A 17004-nucleotide genomic window follows, 5' to 3' on the forward strand; every position below is an offset into this window, starting at 1 on the left:
TGCAGTGAGGGATGTATGGAAAGGCCTTTCCTCCAACCAAGCAGTGGCAAAAATTGTAATGGTTAGATGTTCTGAAATAAAATGGCTCATAGATCAGAGGTAATGCATGCCTTTTATAAAGTGTGAAACCTGTTCCTTCTGTTGCGTAGTAGGTAGATCAACAACAACAAAAAGCAATGAACAGTTTTTATATTTGTATATATGTTCCCATCTGCCTTAGCTCTCTTAGTTAACTAGCTATTGTGTATTATAAATTCATGCAATCTATCTATATGTGCACTATAGTGTACTTAAAGGAGTGTATTCAAAACATATTCTTGCCTGACTAAGAACAAGTCTTGTTTGATCAAGTCTGCAGAGGTGAGTTTAAATTAACAACTACTCAGACTTCAATGAGTTTCCAGATGACAGATGAAAGTGCTTCTCTTTCTGTTGGTCAACTTCATTTCCCTCGTTTATCTTTTGGGGCCATGCATCAATTCACCTTTGACCCTTTCTCTAGCCCCCTCTTGCAACCTTTTTAGTCACAGTTTTGGATTCCCATACCACATCTGCTGAGATATTTATTATCCCAGTCCATATTATAATCAACCTAAGACCTTAGGATTTAATAAATAAACACTGTGTTAAATTTTCTGTGAATAAGTTTCTCTTCCCTTACACACTGTTACATATAGTGAACTTGAGATTTCTCAGGAACCACCATGGTACATAGCAAATAACACATGTCTAATGGATTTCATGACTCAATGTATAGAAAGATGACGTTTGACTAGGGTTGGTTTTTCTGAGCAATCCCCTACCGTCTCTAATTCTCCCCGAGGTCTCCTACCTTCATGGCTTCAACAGGAAAAGATGAAAAGATCCAGATCTAATCTTAAATGAGGAAAATGACTACAAACTGCAGAAAGTGACTTTAAGCAATCCCTTCTTGCCTCTCTCTTATGAACATCAAGCTTTTGAATTCCATTTTCCTGGAGTGGATCAAATGCTTGACAACTCGCCCCTGGGGCAGAAGACCTTGTTGCTTGCTTAGTTTTGCTCAGTGGAGTGTTGAAGATTGGAAGTGCATGAAAGTATTGGTGATAAAGAGGTGCCTGTGGTGAGGAAAACCTGTGGCCATCATCTATCCTACAATTAGACTGCCCTAGGCCCTGGCTATGAATAGAGTTTGGAAAGATTCGTGAGCCCATTTCCAGGGAGTCCATCACCATGGAAACTTCATACACATAAAAATAAGACTCCAAAATGGTGTCATCGTTGTGACATCTTAACAACAAAATGACTGTAGTAACCGCAAAGGCTGTGACGACTTCTGATAAATGCAAAAGTCTATCACAAAGACTCCTCCTTGACCGCCATCTTGCATCCAAAGCCATCTGCCAACTATCTGTTTATCCTGGGATGGACGCTCTCCTTTATTTTAGGTGTTTTTTCATTGAGGATTATCATTTCAAAGTATCCTGTGTAAACTTCTTTGTGTCACTTTGATGAATTTCCCCAGCTCTGGGCTCTTTGACTATTCACATGTTTGACTCAGCTTTTCTCAAAGCCTGCATCCAGGTTGAGCCAGCTGGTGTTTAAATCTTTATGTTCTGTGTGAAAAAGTTGAATGTTGAGGTATTCTTAGGAATGGCACAATCTCAAGGCTCAGGTAAAGTACCCTGATTGGAAACACTTCTATAGAAAAGCAAAAGGAGGTTTATTTCTGGGCGATGGTACCAAACAAGGGACAGGAGCCATGCATTGAAGCCAGTTTGCTAAATTAACTTGAAAAATGACCAATTTTTTCTGACTCATTGAAGGTTCTGTATATAAGCATTAGTTTAATTTTCTTGCCCTTACTTCTGCTGCCTATTCTTGCACCTGCCTCTGAACTTAGCTTTGTTTTTTGGTTTTTGTTTGTTTCTTTGTTTGTTTTGTTGTTGTTGTTATTGTTGTTGTTGTGTTGTTGTTTAAAGCCTGGGTAAATGTTGCAGATGTGAGCAACTCGAAGTGTTGGGCAAGGCTGACTGAAATTCAACTTATTAAGATTTCTTAAAACGTTGTAAATTAGGTTTCTGGCAAATTACTTTTAGCAGATTAGTACTTGAACAAAGGAGCTGCTCCCACTGCATGCTGGTCCCGATGGTCTCCTTCTAACATAGCTTCCTTGTGGCTTCCATAGGAAACTAAAAATAAGGGAAGTGACATTGGCAAGGAGATTCAGTTACAGAGAGGAGATGACACGAATCCACCCATACCTGACACAAATCTTGGGCTTGAGTCATAGGGTGATCCACTTGTCAGACTCCATCTCCCCTACAAGCCACAGTTCTGCCTCAGGTGAGGCCCAAACTCCTCAGCATTTCTGGTATTTAGACTTTGGAACGGGGTAGGTTTTTACATCATCACAGGAGAGTGACCAAATTCAAATTCATTTACTAACCTGAATCCCTGTATCAATAGCTATTAATAACACCCTCCCCACCCCGCCAGCTACTATCACAGAACACATTATAAAAAAAAAAAAAGGAATGCACTTCTCACAGATCTGGAGACTGTTAAGTCCAAAATCAAAGCACTGACCAGTCTGCTGTCCAGCAAGGCCACTTTCTGGATCACCAATGTTGTGTTTTCATTGTGTGCTCACATGGTGAAGAGCAAGGAGAGTTTCCAGGGTGTCTCCTGACAAGCCTGCCAACCCATCTGATGGATCCTCTACTTATATTAGCCAATCATATCCCCAAGTCTTCCTAAGACCACCCACTTGAAGACTATGCATCATCTGCAATTTCAGGGAGATGAGAGCATTCAATCCCCTTCAGCAGTCAGATGCTCCGGCTCGGAGCATCACTTTATGAAGAGACATGGTCTCAGCAAGTCTTAAACACCTCCACCCTCACCCCCCCGGGCCTCCCTTGATCCTTGTCTTCTACTTGTGCTTGTTAGGCATGAATCTGTTTTTGTTGATTTCTTTGCAAAGATCCTTTAAAAAAAAATCTGGAGAAGACACAGGAATGTAAGTTAAACAGTGAGAGAGCTTCTTTGTACTATAAAACTGACAAAATTCTGACCCAGTTGGCTAGAATACAAACTGGCACCATGATTCTGGGAAAACATTTGCATACATACTCAGGAGTATCTTAAAATACTCGTCCACCCTCAATTTCTCTTCTAGCAATCCCCCTCCCAGGGGGGTGGGGGGTGGATACCAGAGTGTTAAAAACATACTAACTTAGTGATGTCAGAACAAAATACTGAAAATAATGAGACCACCTCCTTGCCCTTCCTGCTTAATCGGATATATTATGTTACATCTACCTGATAAATGATGAAGACTACATGGAATATTTGAATATGGATTTTTTCAGGGGGAAGTAATGTATTGTAGCCACAATAACTAATAAAAACACCTTAAAGAACAGCATGTAAGCGTCTATGCATGTAATGAATTACATGGCAACAGTGATCTCTGGACTGTAAGTTCATTTTTGTCTCTTCCTCCAGATCTATGTTTTTCAAGTCCCCTCAGTCTTTAATGAAACAAGCCTGGTTTTGATATTTAATTTTTAAAAGTAATTTACAGTTTTTCTTATGACATAATAAAAGGCCACAGGTTACCAGCCCAATTCCTACCCCAGAAGATTCCATAATAATCTTTCATCCCTGCTTTTGCCAGGATCTTCTTCTAAATACAATATTCTGCCAGAGCACTTGATCCATTTGAAGAAAATTAGAAGCAAACAAAACAAATCCCTAAGCAGTAAACTTAGCAGCAGGAGGAAGCTGAGTTGGTAAATCACCACCGTGTTGCAAACCCTTCTCACCCTTTGAACAAGGGCGAATGCTCTTTCCAGGGTAAGTAAGTGGAATGTATTTGGGGATATTTGGGAAGAGACTGATGTCCTACGCTTCTCTTCCTCCTCTCTTGGTTTCTAACAAGCTGTGTTTAACTCAGCGGGGAGGCTGATGAAAAGCTGCTAGCAGGGACCCTGGCAGCAGGTGTGGGGGGGAAAAAAGCGGTAGAAAGCTACATGATGCTTGCCCATACCCTAGCACTCTGAAGGCATAGAGGAGCAGCACAAAATATGGTTGGTGCCTTAATAACTATTAGTATTTAGTCTCAAACAAAAAAAAAAAAAAAAAAAAAAAAAAAAAAAAAAAAAAGGATTCTGGGCAGTCTCCTTAGAAAACATCACCAGCACTGCGGCAGTGTCACCCCGTTCAAGGCAGGTTGTATGAAGCCTCAAGTCAACCATAAAAAGACTAAGCAGTTTCCAGGTTTCATGGAAAGGCAAAGATTCTTGAATACCGTCCTGCCCTCTTGGGACTCGGGCCTCTCTTGGGCCGCAGCTGTGCGGGTTTCTTCCGTGTCAGCCATATCAGTCCCTGGAGTCTGCGTCCTCACCATTGCATAATCTCCCTAAGTGAGACTACTCAGCCTACACGCTGGTCCCTTGATGCTCCCTACTGGAAAAATCTGGGAAATGGCGTCTTGTCTGGCTTTCCAGGCTAAACACTTCTGGGGCACTAATTTCTCCTTGCACTGCACGCGAGAAAGGAATTTTCTGCGAAAAAAAAAAAAAAGGAAGTGAACTTTCACGTGCAGCAAAAACAACAGCCTCAAGTGTGTCGACAAGTGTATGGATTCTGTGGCGGAGAAGCTAATAATACAGTTCCTACAAGTAGAATCCGCAAAAGCCAGCATTGATTCTGGTGGAGGGGTTGGGGTTGGGGGACAGATGTGGAGGGTGGAGGGATTGGGTTTTTCACTCACCTCCGACCCTAATCACGTCACAGAAGCGAAAGGCCTCTCAAACTGCAGGACTATCCGGAACTTATCCCTTGCCTTTAATCCCTTCCAGCTGTAGATCCAGCTATAAAATCATAAAAAGCCTCTTTTGATGTTAGCTTTTAGCTCCACTTTGATTCAAACCTGCCTCTGATTCTCTTTCAATATGTAATGGGAGGGTTAAATAGTGCAGAGTTCGTCTCCAATAGGGTGACTCAAGTGTGGAGGGACCTTTAAGAGGTGGGTATGTAGAATGATCTGAAACCACTGAGTACTTACTCCTTTTGGAAGGAGCCAATGGAGTAGGACCCTCGTCCGTCCCTTCCTTCCTTCCTTCCTTCCTTCCTTCCTTCCTTCCTTCCTTCCTTCCTTCCTTTCGTTTGATAACATCATACTTGCACGACTGCTGAAATCTGCTCCTCCTCTTCCAATTCTTCCACTGCCCTCCACAGTATTCACCCTCCCCCTGTAGTTGGTTCTTTAGAGAGGGTTGTTGTAAGATAAGCAAGTCTGGCCCCTGACTTTCGTTTGGCTCCTTGTATTCTGCATGATCTCCCGAGAGCACTTCCTTTTGGGCATGTGTCTTATAGAACGCTGTCTTCCATTTTGTTAGGGAGAATCTGGGGGGGAAGTCTCTCACCAGAGTTGATGCATATTACTAGAGAAATTGGAGTTCCCTCTAGAGTTCTTAGCATCACTAATAAAAGAAGTTAAAAATGGACTCAAAAGAAAGCTTGGGGCCATTTTATTAGCACTTAAAAGACCTCCTCATTCCCACCCTCCCACTCACAAGGAAGAAATAAAGTATGGCAGCTGCTCAGGAAAGGAAAGGAGAGAAGAGACAGAGGAGAGTCATTCCCCGTGAGTTAAGGCAGATATTGTGCTCAGCCACATGATGGACAAGCAGCCGAATGGTGGGGGTGGGAGCATTAAAGAAAGTTCAAAGTGTCAGGGGAACCAGGCTTAAACGGAGACAGAAAGCACTGTCTCAGTCACTTTCACATGTTGCTGGTTAACCACCTACTCTGCTGCTGGGACACCATCCTTCACTGACAACTGACATCAGAATTCAGTTTCTTTGTCCTTACCACATGCACTGGAGATGGGCAGCTCTCCAGAAATCTTCCAGGCCTCCAGTGCCAGTTCAAGACCACTGATCCACTGAGCATCATGGGTCAAGAAGCCACCGCTCTCAGTCTCTCCACTATAGGGGAGCCATTGTTGGACTACCTAGGCCAGGGCTTCTAAGTCAGTCGAAGAAATCCTGTTTTAATATGTATTCATTCTGTCCATTCTTTTCCTCTAGAAAATCCTAATATAGGCCACACAGGAGACTTTTTAGCGAGGTCTTGGATACTAAAGAAATATTCATTAATTCGGCATTAAAAGCTTAGCGCAATCATCACATAGCTCCTCCCACGATTAGAATAAAAACTCAGATGGTTCATGCAATTTGAAATTTCATCCTCAGGCTTGGACCCAAGCCAAGCCTGTGAGCCTGGGAAAAGGCAGAAAGCATGGCCTTCTTTCTGCCTCTGACTCTGCATCTTTCTTCATTTGCCAGCTGCTGTTTTTTGTTTGTTTGTTTGTTTGTTTGTTTGTTTTTAAACCCATGGGATTGTGTCTAAGGAGAGATAAGCATGGACAAGAAGCAAAGAGTGATTGGCCAATAGTGTTGTTGTATAGTGCTGGTACACTCTGGCCTCTCTGGGTGTCCCATGCTCTCTTGGGGTATTTGTTTTGAGTCTTCGGTTCAGACCCCAAATCCACAAGTTGGACTCGGAGAATTACTTTTTTTTTAAAGAAAAGATTTTGGTAGGGGTATTGGAGAGTTCAAGAGACTAGGGATAAATCTGGAATAATTAAAGGAAGAAGTCGGGTGGGGGCAAATATGATGTAATATAGTGTGCACGTGTATCGGATTCTCAGGCTGGAGAGATGATGCCATAGTTAAAACACTAGCTGTTCTTTCTGAGGACCTGCACTTGACTGGTAACCACCATATGGCAACTCATGTCTACCTAGCCCCAGGTTACAAGGCTCCAATGTCTTTTCTGGTCTCATCAAGGAGCTCAACATGCATATGGTGCACAGACATACGTGAAGACATACATAGACATACATGAAGACATACATAAACATACATGAAGACATACATAGACATACATGAAAGCAAATCTGCAACACACACACACACACACACACACACACACACACACACACACACATAAACTAAAACAAAACTTGTAAAGAACTAGTAGGGACCAGTTAAGTTGGTATAATCTCCTGCAACCAACTGGACAATTTACCAAAATGATAGTTGGACCTCACACAGTAATAGCTACTTACTAACTTTTTATTATAACAGTTTTTTGAAAATTTGTGTTAAGTTTGCATAACTGTTTTAGGAGTAATAATGTTTTCATTTAAAAATCAAACAATGTGTGGATGGTCGTCAGCTGACATTCATCCTAAAGCCAGGTTCAGAACTAAATGTTTTAGTTAGGATAGATGACAGAGGTGTTGGTTAGTCAACAAAACGATGGACTGGGTATTAGGACCATCTTGTACCTCACTGGTACAAATCGGCATAATTATGTTCTAATTGTATATTGTATTTTGGGAGAAAAGTTTCATTTTAACAGGAAGGGTGACATGTAGGAGGAGCTAAGGTGGGAGGAGTAAGGAGAAGAGGAGGAGTAAGGAGAGGAGGAGAAAAAGGAGAGGAGAAGCTAGGTAATGAAAGAGAGAAAGAGGGGGGAGACAGGCAGGCAGATGTTCATGTATCTCACCAGTCAAAGATAGTTGATATATCTAGGTTGGGTAGTGGGTTACACCTCAGACTGAACAATATCAAACTTATAAAGCCCATGATTAACATTTCTTTAAAAAATGTATAAATGCAAAAAGGAAAAGGGGGCATGGGATAGGGATTTCTAAGGGGGAGAATGGGGAAAGGGGATGGCATCTGGAGTGTAAATAAAATATCTAATAAAAAATGAAAAAAAAAAAAGAAAAAAATCAAACAATGTTTATTTGATCTTAAAATGATAGCTTGATTTTAATATTTTTAAAAAGGGTATGTATTCAAAAGTTGATTCCACGATGCACTGGGTACACAGATAAGATGTGTGGGACAGATAAAACCTGGACATGTTTATCTGAACCCAAGACAGTTTGCTTTGTGCAGGAACACAGGTCTGGTGGGAAATGATCAAGCAGTTAACTGTCTCTCTACATAAGTGCATTACCACTTCTGAGTGTTTTAACTGACTGCTTAACGTTTACTGTGCCCTTAAATTCTTGTGCTATAACTTTATTTTAAAATATTTTCTTAAAAAGTAAACCACAAGTTCCCAAATAACTCTAAGTTAATAGCATTACATAAAGAAGAGAGATAGGCCTGGTTGCTGTGGGCCAGCTATTAGGATGTTGAACGAAGTTCGAGGCCCAGCCTTTGCAGTTTGCTGAGACCTTATGTAAGGATGCAAACAGTTTAAGGAAAGTGAGCATATCAGTTAGTCTTCTATGGCTGTGATAAAGTACCATGATCAATGGTACTTTAAAGAAGAGGGATATTAGTTGGCTAGTAGTTCTAGAAAGATCATGATGGCAACGTAGAGGCCTGGCAATGGGCAATGGGCAGTGTAGCCCACAACTCCTGAGTGAGAAGAACAAGCCACTAACTTTGTTTTATAACTAAGGGTCTGGACTGATCTTGGGTGGCCACACTTTCTGGGTCTAGTTCAGGTTCTCTTTCCACACATCAAGATATCAAGGTAAATAGGCCTTTTCATTTGAATATGATGGTGTTTGTTTGGTTTTCTGTATGGTATAGATCTTGATCATCTACTAATCATTATTGCTCTCTCATATTGCTTCATGTCTGCATTTTGAATGGAGAAGAGATTTGGTAACGAGACTATGATAGTGTGTTCATGATGACAGAGTGTTCACAGTAACCCTGAACCCTGACTGTAGTAACCCACTAGCTGTGGGCACTGATCAGTGGGGCTGGGCGAGGTAGTGAGACAATAGACTACTGTGCGCCTCTCTGCCCTCTGTAACTTTAATTTTTTTTAATCTTATTTTTAATAATGGTTCGTAAATACTTTAACCTTCCTTGTAACCCACCACCCACCAGAGGTAGTGGAAAAGAAATGATGCAGAGGAAGTGGACCTGTTTAGAAAGGTTCTTTGGAGCGACTCCCGTCTGTTGTCTGGAAACCAGCAGTTCAGTTCACAGGTTAGCAGACAGCAGCAGCTTCATCTACTCGCAAACACCTTACAGATACACCAGAAGTCCAGTTCAGTAGAGTAGAGTTAACAGCAGTGACACAACCTAGCAGAGACAGCCAGGCCTCAGCCTCAGCACAAGACAGCAGGAGGGACCAGCAGGGACACCAGGAGAAGTTCTCAGCTGTGCCTCTTTCAGGGAAGCAAAGTTCAGTGAAAAAGTGAGTTCCACAAGCATTGTACAGCTAGCTATACCCAACAAGCCAAGCTTTGTCCCTGTCACTCCATGGTGTCCTACTTATACCCTGCAAACATCGTATGTCCTCCATGTGTCTTGCCTCAACATATGCATCCCATCAGCCCAAGTCCTCAGAACCGACAACAAACTGCAGCACACTACTAGAAGATTTTTGGTGTGTTTCTCTCTATGATGTCCCAACAAATACAACTCAACTAAGCAATGGAAGGCAGACCAATACATGTGTGTCATTATCAAAGGGTCTTTCATCATGTGTCCTTTCACGTGCTTGCTTTAGCAGAACATCCTCTATCCTGTGTCTGCTTCAGCAAAACATTCCTTCACGAGTCAGCCTCAGCCTTTCACCTGTGTCCACTTTAATGAAATGTTCCCTCACGTGTTTGCCCCAGCAAGACACCATCCAACTGAGTTTCCAAAGAACCCACAAGCTTCCACTTTAGCCCTCAAGCTGGGAGCCCTCTCAGGAAAATCGCTGCAGGGGAGAGAGTTATCAGCATAACCCCTATCTGGTTTCAGAAGAACTATCAAGGACCTTATTCTTTGATGGCTTGCTTAAGACAATCAAAACAGAGGCTGGGGGAGATGGCTAGGTGATTTAAGAGTGCTGGCTTCATATGCAGAGGACAGTTCCCAGGACAGGCACAGGAGCTTGCTAGCATCTGTAATTCCAGTCTCAGATGATCTGATGGCCTCTTCTGAACATCAGGCATGCATGGAGTACAGTTATGGACACGCAAGAAAAACACTCATACCCATAAACAATGAATACATTTTTTTAAAAAGTTTCCTGGAGGATAAAAGGCCACAAAACAACATAAAGCAGGAGATCTTCCCTTGAAATGTAAGTAAGAGCGTGTCTCCTAGCAGCTAAGAGAAAGAGGGTGAATGAGAGGAAGAAATGTAAGAAGAAATATTGTGGGAGAGCTAAGAGAAGGCTTTGAATCTCTGGAGATTTACCAATATGTAGCTTTTATTTCCGGTCTTGTTCTTGAGGAAACAAACATACGGAAGACTGTGAGGGCTCAGTGGACTGACAAGATGTGGGTAAAGTCACATGATATCCTAGCAAAGGTGTCTTCCTTGGTTTGTCCCAGGACACAAGATAGAAAGAGATACTAATTGACAAATTTGTCCTCTGCTCTTCCTCCATAGGAGCGCCATAGCGTGCCGCCACACATGACGTGCACAGGTGCGCATGCGCGAGGTCAAGCGTGCATGCGCACATACTCAGCTAAGCCTGGACTGGCTTCACCCACAATGTTAAGCTTTTCTCTTTGTCTTACTTAATTTTACGTCCTCTGTGGTTAGGATTGCTCTAGACACTGAATTACTCAGCCTTCTGTCTGAGGCTCTGAATCATGTCACACCTCAGCAAACTTGGGGGTGCTCATGACCAAATTTTCTTTCATTTCTTTTTTTTTTTTTTAAATCACAAATTCCAGCCAAAGTATGAAACAGATGTGAAGAGCCACTCGGAAAGGAACACTAACCAAATGATTTCTACTTTCTTTATGAAAGTGAGAATTTCTAATGCTGATTTAAAATAATCAAGGATACATTTCATACCTTGACATTTGGAACGTGGCTGGCTTGAGAACTGATGTAGCAACAGGGGCGTCTTTGGAGCCTTACATAACGACATTCTTTACCAACACTGTTGTTTGTCCTGGACATCTTCAGTGCCGAGCTCCTAGTCATGTAGTGTTGTGTTTGCTGGCCTGGAGAGCAACTGACACTAATGCCAGCTTGGTTTGCTAGACATACCTCCATTCACACCTAGGATATGTAAGCAAATCATAACCCTTACAGGAGGTTGCTTTCTGAACCAGGTGCTTCCAGATCCTTGAGATCTGGATAGAAGAAGGACTGAAAATTCTCCAGTTCTTTAGTCCAGAGATTGAAGAGTTTTAAAGTAACTTTTATGTAAAAGCCAAAGCAACAGTACGGGTCAGTACACTGCATGCTAGCCCTGGACCCTGGAAGAACCCTGAGAACACTCAAGGGCCCCGCAGTATTGTTTGTAACCTCTGTTACCTGGAGCTCAGGAGGAGGAGCTGCTGATTACTAGAGAGGTAAAGTGTGGTGTTCCTTGGTTTCAATCGATAAGCTTGATTTTGTATTTCTTTAATGCATATGCCCTTTTGATTTGGGCATGAAATATGATTTTAATCAGATGTACTTCTCGTTGCTCATAGGCATCAGATGTTAAATGGGAGAGTCTCCCCTAAAAATTGACTCAGAGGATACTGCCTTACTGTGCATACAGGTAAAACCAGCCTAAACTTGATCAGCCTAGCTCTCTTGTTTCAAGTTGTTTGACTTAGTTAAGATTCCCATTGCTGTGAAGAGACACCATGACCAAGGCAACTCTCATAAAAGCAAACATTAAATTGGGGCTGGCTTGCAGTTTTGGAAGTATAGTTCATTATTATCATAGCAGGAAGCATGGCAGCATGCAAGCAGACGTGGTGGTAGAGAAGGAGCTAAGGCAACCAGGAAAGACTGTCTTTCAGGCAGTTAGGAGGAGGATCCCATCCTGAAGCCCATCCCCACAGTGACACATTTCCTCCAACAAGTCCACACCTCCTAATAGTGTCACTCCCTGGGCCAAGCATATTCAAACCACCACGATGTTTGAATACAACCAGGACAGGACAGGAGCTACTAAGTGAAGAAACAGAATTCCTTAGTTTAAAGGAGGTATCCATGCAGCCTGCTATAGATAGGGTTCAAAGGTTTCCAACAGGTTGCCAGGTACATTATCAGAAAAGGGGTGTGTTTATTGGCTGAGCCAATTGGAGTCCCAGGCTGCTAAGGTATTTCACACTTGGCTACTTCATAAGCCATCAAGGGAAACTAAGCAGGCTCTCCAGGCTCTCACGGTCATCCATTTTCTCTAAAAGTATTTTCTTCTTTTCATAGTGGGAATTGCTCATGGCTGGGAGAGAAGGTACAGAATCTCAGAATCCTACAGACGGGTCACTGGGATGAAACAAATGTTTTGTGTATTTCTTTCTTTCCTATGTTAGGCTACTCTAGGGACTGCTTTGATAAAAGCTGCCTCACTGCTGAATTTTAGCATGTGAACTATGGTTGTATAGATTCATGGTGATAGCTATGTTGACCTGGTTTGTCTGGTGTTGCTGCCATTCTTTGCTGGCCTGGCCACAGGACCCAAAAGGAGATATCCTTAGGCCAATTGATGGGTGGTTATCAGTAGGCATGAGGGAAGGTGAATCTCACTAATGCGCCCCCCCTCTTCCCTCCCCCCCCCCCATGACTTATCTGCTTCTCTGACCAGAACAGACTCGGGCTGCAGGTACAAGCAGGCCATCTAAATGAGGCCTCTTGCTGATTCTGACTTCTCTTCCTCTCAGTCTGGAGTCTCTCAAGTGGGGAAGAATCCTGGACCAATGGGGCAAAAGAAGTTTCCTGCTACTTCCGTTGACCTGCTGGCTATTGCACACCAAAAAAAAAAAAAAAAAGGAATTGTCTGAACATACAGTGAAGGAAATCTCTTCCCCTGGCCACTTGCTGGTGGTGAAGCACCACGCGGGTGGTCTTTACTTGTGACTATCAGTTCCCCCAATATTTCGAGGGACTTCCAGTCCACCTAGGAGATAATACTAACTTTTGGTGTTTTGTGGCTGCCATTTGGTTTGGCGGCCTGCAAACAAAGCATCTAATCTTGTGTCATTTCCACTCCACGTTTTGTCTCCTGTGTCTCCTGACAAAAGACAAATAGCAGACTGTAGTTTTAGGGTACAAACCTGGGCTCTCGCCACCCTAATGAGTTTTGGCCAACCTACCTCAATATGCTAATGAAAGAGAATGATTAAAACCAGAGAATGGAAATTTATTAAAGTTGGTGACATTTAAGAAGAGAACAAATAGAGAGGTCCAGGAGACTTCCCGTGTCCATCTTTGGGGTTCTGACTTGGATTTCAGGTTTAGATAGTGGTTGGGTGATAGATCTATGTACGCAGAACAGTCATGGCTTGCTCTAAGCGATCACCATTTAATCACAGATGTAATCAATCAGTCTTTATTACATAATGTGTTTACCTAGAATACTCTCACAAAATCACTCATCTTAGGGATTTTTTTGTGTGTACGGCCCACAGGGGAGTGCGGTGATGAAGCATCTGTCTACATTCTGAGTTGGTGAAAACAGGAAATGTCAGCTTGGAAAAGTATCAACAGATTTGGGGGGGGTGAACTTTGTAATTAACAAAGGGAATGAGACATTTTCAGTTTATTTGAAGAAAAGCACTATCTGTTATGTGATTAACTGGACAAAACCTTTATAACAACAAATTGAAATAAAGTGTCTTCATAAGGTGACTTCTGAAGTGGTCTGTAAATATTTCATTTTCCATTCATTTTGAATGCCTACTATATATTCATCTATAAAGAGAATTTTGTTAGGCCTGGAGAATGTGGCTCAGTTTGGAGGAGGATTGCCTGGAACGGGGTGAACCTCTGGGTTCCATGCTACAGAAACTCAGTAACATATGCCTCTACTACCACTGTGCAGGAAGGGGAAGAGGAGGGTGGGAAGTACTGATCTATCCTTGGCTGCATATGGAGTTCCAGGCCACACATGAAACATTGTCTCAACACAGAAACAACAAAACAGAAAAAGATGTTAAATCAGCCACAGTGTCATCTACTCTTTTATGAGATATAGTAATTGTACATGTTTATGGGGTACAGTGAGATAATTTGATACATATATAAAATACATAATGATCAAAGAGATGCCACAATCTAATGTTCCCACTGTTATCATTGGATAGAAGTCACAACTCAATGCATTTTCCAAAATCATTGGTGGAGACAAGAGAGCAGAGAAATTTCTGCTATGTGTCTTAGAGGCTCTGTGGTGACACTCTTAGCTTTGGGGTTGATAAATGCTAATGGTCTCCCTGGCTGAACCAAAAAGGTTTAGCCTTGCGCACGTCAGAACTTGTTAGTACTGGGATGAGAGGTTGTATCTGATAGTCAAAAGGATGTGAGACACAGATGTGGGTAATGAGTAGCTACTACAGGAATAACATTTGTCCATAATACTTTTATCTTTGGCTTGGAACATTCTAATACTCCACAGTGATGAAGAAATACGCTGTCAATCAGCCTTGTAGAATTTTGGTTGACACGTAGGTGTGGCTGGTTTTTAATTATTATTATGATTTATTTTTTCTCTGAAAACTCACCTCACCCAGATCATTTATTGAAGGCTCCCCTTTTCTGTTTTTAATTCTTGGTACCTTTGTCAAAAGTCATTTGGCCATGAAAATGTAGGCCAATTAAATGCTTTAAACAAAGATTTTGCTAAGGGTAAAAATAACCCCAAAGCATCCATCAAAGTGAAGCGATTTTGAATAAAAAACCACTATGGTGGTTTCCATCAGGGTGCTTGCTGGAAGCTTCTGGAGAGAGACTTTCCCACTTTTCTCCCCAGACGATCTGCTCATTGCATTTAAAAAAAAAATGGGTGCATAAGAAATGTCTGTTTTACAGGGGGAAAAAAGTTGCTGAGAGTGTGAAAGGCTTGTGCTTGTGATCACAGCATCTCTGCCAGGGCCCCATGCTGACTGCCAGGCTCTGAGTCCTGACACCCTGTCAGTTGTTCTGAAACCATTTTGTCCAATAATGTGTTATTTTATCAAAGTTCAGCTTTTTAAAAAAAAAAAATGACACAATTATGAAGATTCTATGTTAATCTTCTAAAGCATTTCAAATTTGAAACTACTTCATTTAAGGACAATACCCACTTACCTTTATTGATTTTTTTCAAAGATAATCCTCTTGATTTGTTTAGGGTCCTGTTTTTGCTACCGGTTAAATATTCAGGGGACTGGAGAAATGGCTCTGCAGTTAAGAGCCCTTGCTGTTTTATAGAATACCTGCGATCACCTTCCAGAACCTACATAGGGTAGGACATAGCACTGCGGGACCTGATGCTATCTTCTGCCTCTGAAGGCTCAACGTGTATGCAGACATACACACAAACACATACAAACATAATTTGAAATAAAATGTCTCAGTGGATACAAGGAAGTTGTCTTGAGAGTCTGATGCCTTGTGTTACAATTCCCTAGAACCTATGTATAGTGCCACATGTTAGCACATCTGCAGTCCTAGTGCTTCTATGCACTAGGAGGGAAGTGGATAGAGAATTATCTCACCTGGAAGCTTGGAGCCCAGCCAGCTTAGAGTTCACAGCAAATGGCAGAAATGAGATATCCTGCTCAAAGGATGTCGAAGAAGATACAGCCCTTTTCCAAAGTGTTTCTGACCCCTAAATGCATGGCAGGGAAACACACATACACATACACACACACACACACACACACACACACACGGGCACACACGGGCACACATGCACACATGCACACATGCACGCACTCATTATGTACACACGAATTTATTTTGATGCAGGAAATTCAAAGTGAAAACCACAGAACGTTATTTACAACCTAAGCATTTGTTAATAATTTTTAATGAAATTAGAACATTTGAGAAGCTAGTACCTTCAAATCCTTTGTAACAAAAGCCAACATGTTAGCATTAAAATGTAGAAACCATGAGTCAGGAACATTTTCTCTGGTTTCGATTGATCTAACGTTTGATCAAGAGGTGACCTGAGTGATAGTGCATCCCATATTCCTTTCCCTGTGGCATAGCGCACCACGGGGCGGGGCAGTGCACGGGGTGGGGCATTACTTTTTCTTTCCTCCTTTCTTCTTCTTCTGTGGGTCAGAAGCTGGAGACTTCTTCTCTAGCTCCACCTTCACTGCAGCTTCCTGGGCTGCCAATGCTTCCATCCTCAGGCGCTCAACCTCCAGCAGCTTGCTTCTGTATTCTTCCCGGATATCAAGAATCTTCTGCCGGGCTTCATCTACAGAGTCCTATTCCAAGACAAACCCCACACCTGTCAGTCTCACTGATAATAAGCAGAAGTACCAGAAAGCAAGCAAGCAAACAAACAAAAATGAATACTTTCTCTTTCTTGATGCCCACAGACTAATGGAGAGAGTCACAGAAGACGAGCTAGGTTTGTCCTTTATTACTTAGAATTAAAATACGGAACTGTGATGGATGGCAAGTGAGATTTTAATGTGGAAAGAGTGACAAAAAACATAAGAACCAGTGAGGAAAAAATATGTGTAAAGGTAGAGACGTTGGTAGAGGTTTTGGTAGCAGAACTTTGCTTTGAGTGAGTTCTGGATCAATCTGTCAGTTCCACGGCAACTGTGCTCACTAGATCAGTAACTTGCCAGCTGTATCCGAGCTCTGACAAGATGTATCAGAGCTGGGCAGGCCTTCTGAGTAAAAGTACCTAGCCCACTATCTTTCTCTCTCTCTTGAGAGAGTAGATGACAGTATTTATCTAGGACACTGGCCAGTAGCAAGCTGCTGGAGTCGCGCTTACTTCTTGATTCTCTTCCTATTTATTTTGCCACCAGTGGATGGCTCTTGGCTCACTGGATATCACATTACTAACTCTTCCTAACTCCCTGGTTGCTCTCTCATTTTCTCTTTGCTCTCTGAATGCGGAGCAGGCCTCACTGTTGCTTACTGCTTCAAACCCAATACAATGGAATGACAAGGATTAGTGGACTGATTCTAACATAAAGAGAACTTTCTCAAAAGGCAAGCTGAATTGTTTGAGTTTTTTTTTCTTCCCACATTTCTGCAACTGGCATGATTTTTTTTTTGAGAGGCTGGC

General features: G+C 42.1%; 1 protein-coding gene and 1 long non-coding RNA gene across 6 annotated transcripts in view; one reads left to right on the top strand and one right to left on the bottom strand.

The window, feature by feature from the left end:
* The first annotated feature begins 10802 nt into the window (after nucleotides 1-10802).
* On the top strand, nucleotides 10803-13603 carry LOC143439972 (uncharacterized). The gene is made up of 3 exons (XR_013107923.1): nucleotides 10803-11341; nucleotides 11465-11535; nucleotides 12647-13603. It is a non-coding gene; the product is annotated as an uncharacterized LOC143439972 (long non-coding RNA).
* A 2153-nt stretch (nucleotides 13604-15756) lies between these two features.
* Nucleotides 15757-17004, bottom strand: part of Adgb (androglobin) — a 125731-nt gene continuing 124483 nt past the window's right edge. For all 5 annotated transcript variants that reach the window (XM_076926844.1, XM_076926841.1, XM_076926842.1 and 2 more), the window contains one exon: nucleotides 15757-16183. In XM_076926844.1, the coding sequence (XP_076782959.1) occupies nucleotides 15995-16183 (189 nt within the window). In that variant the 3' untranslated portion in view covers nucleotides 15757-15994. The remainder of the gene's footprint in view (nucleotides 16184-17004) is intronic.

Source organism: Arvicanthis niloticus, chromosome 28 (genome assembly GCF_011762505.2).
Source record: "Arvicanthis niloticus isolate mArvNil1 chromosome 28, mArvNil1.pat.X, whole genome shotgun sequence".
NCBI classification, from domain to species: Eukaryota; Metazoa; Chordata; class Mammalia; order Rodentia; family Muridae; genus Arvicanthis; species Arvicanthis niloticus.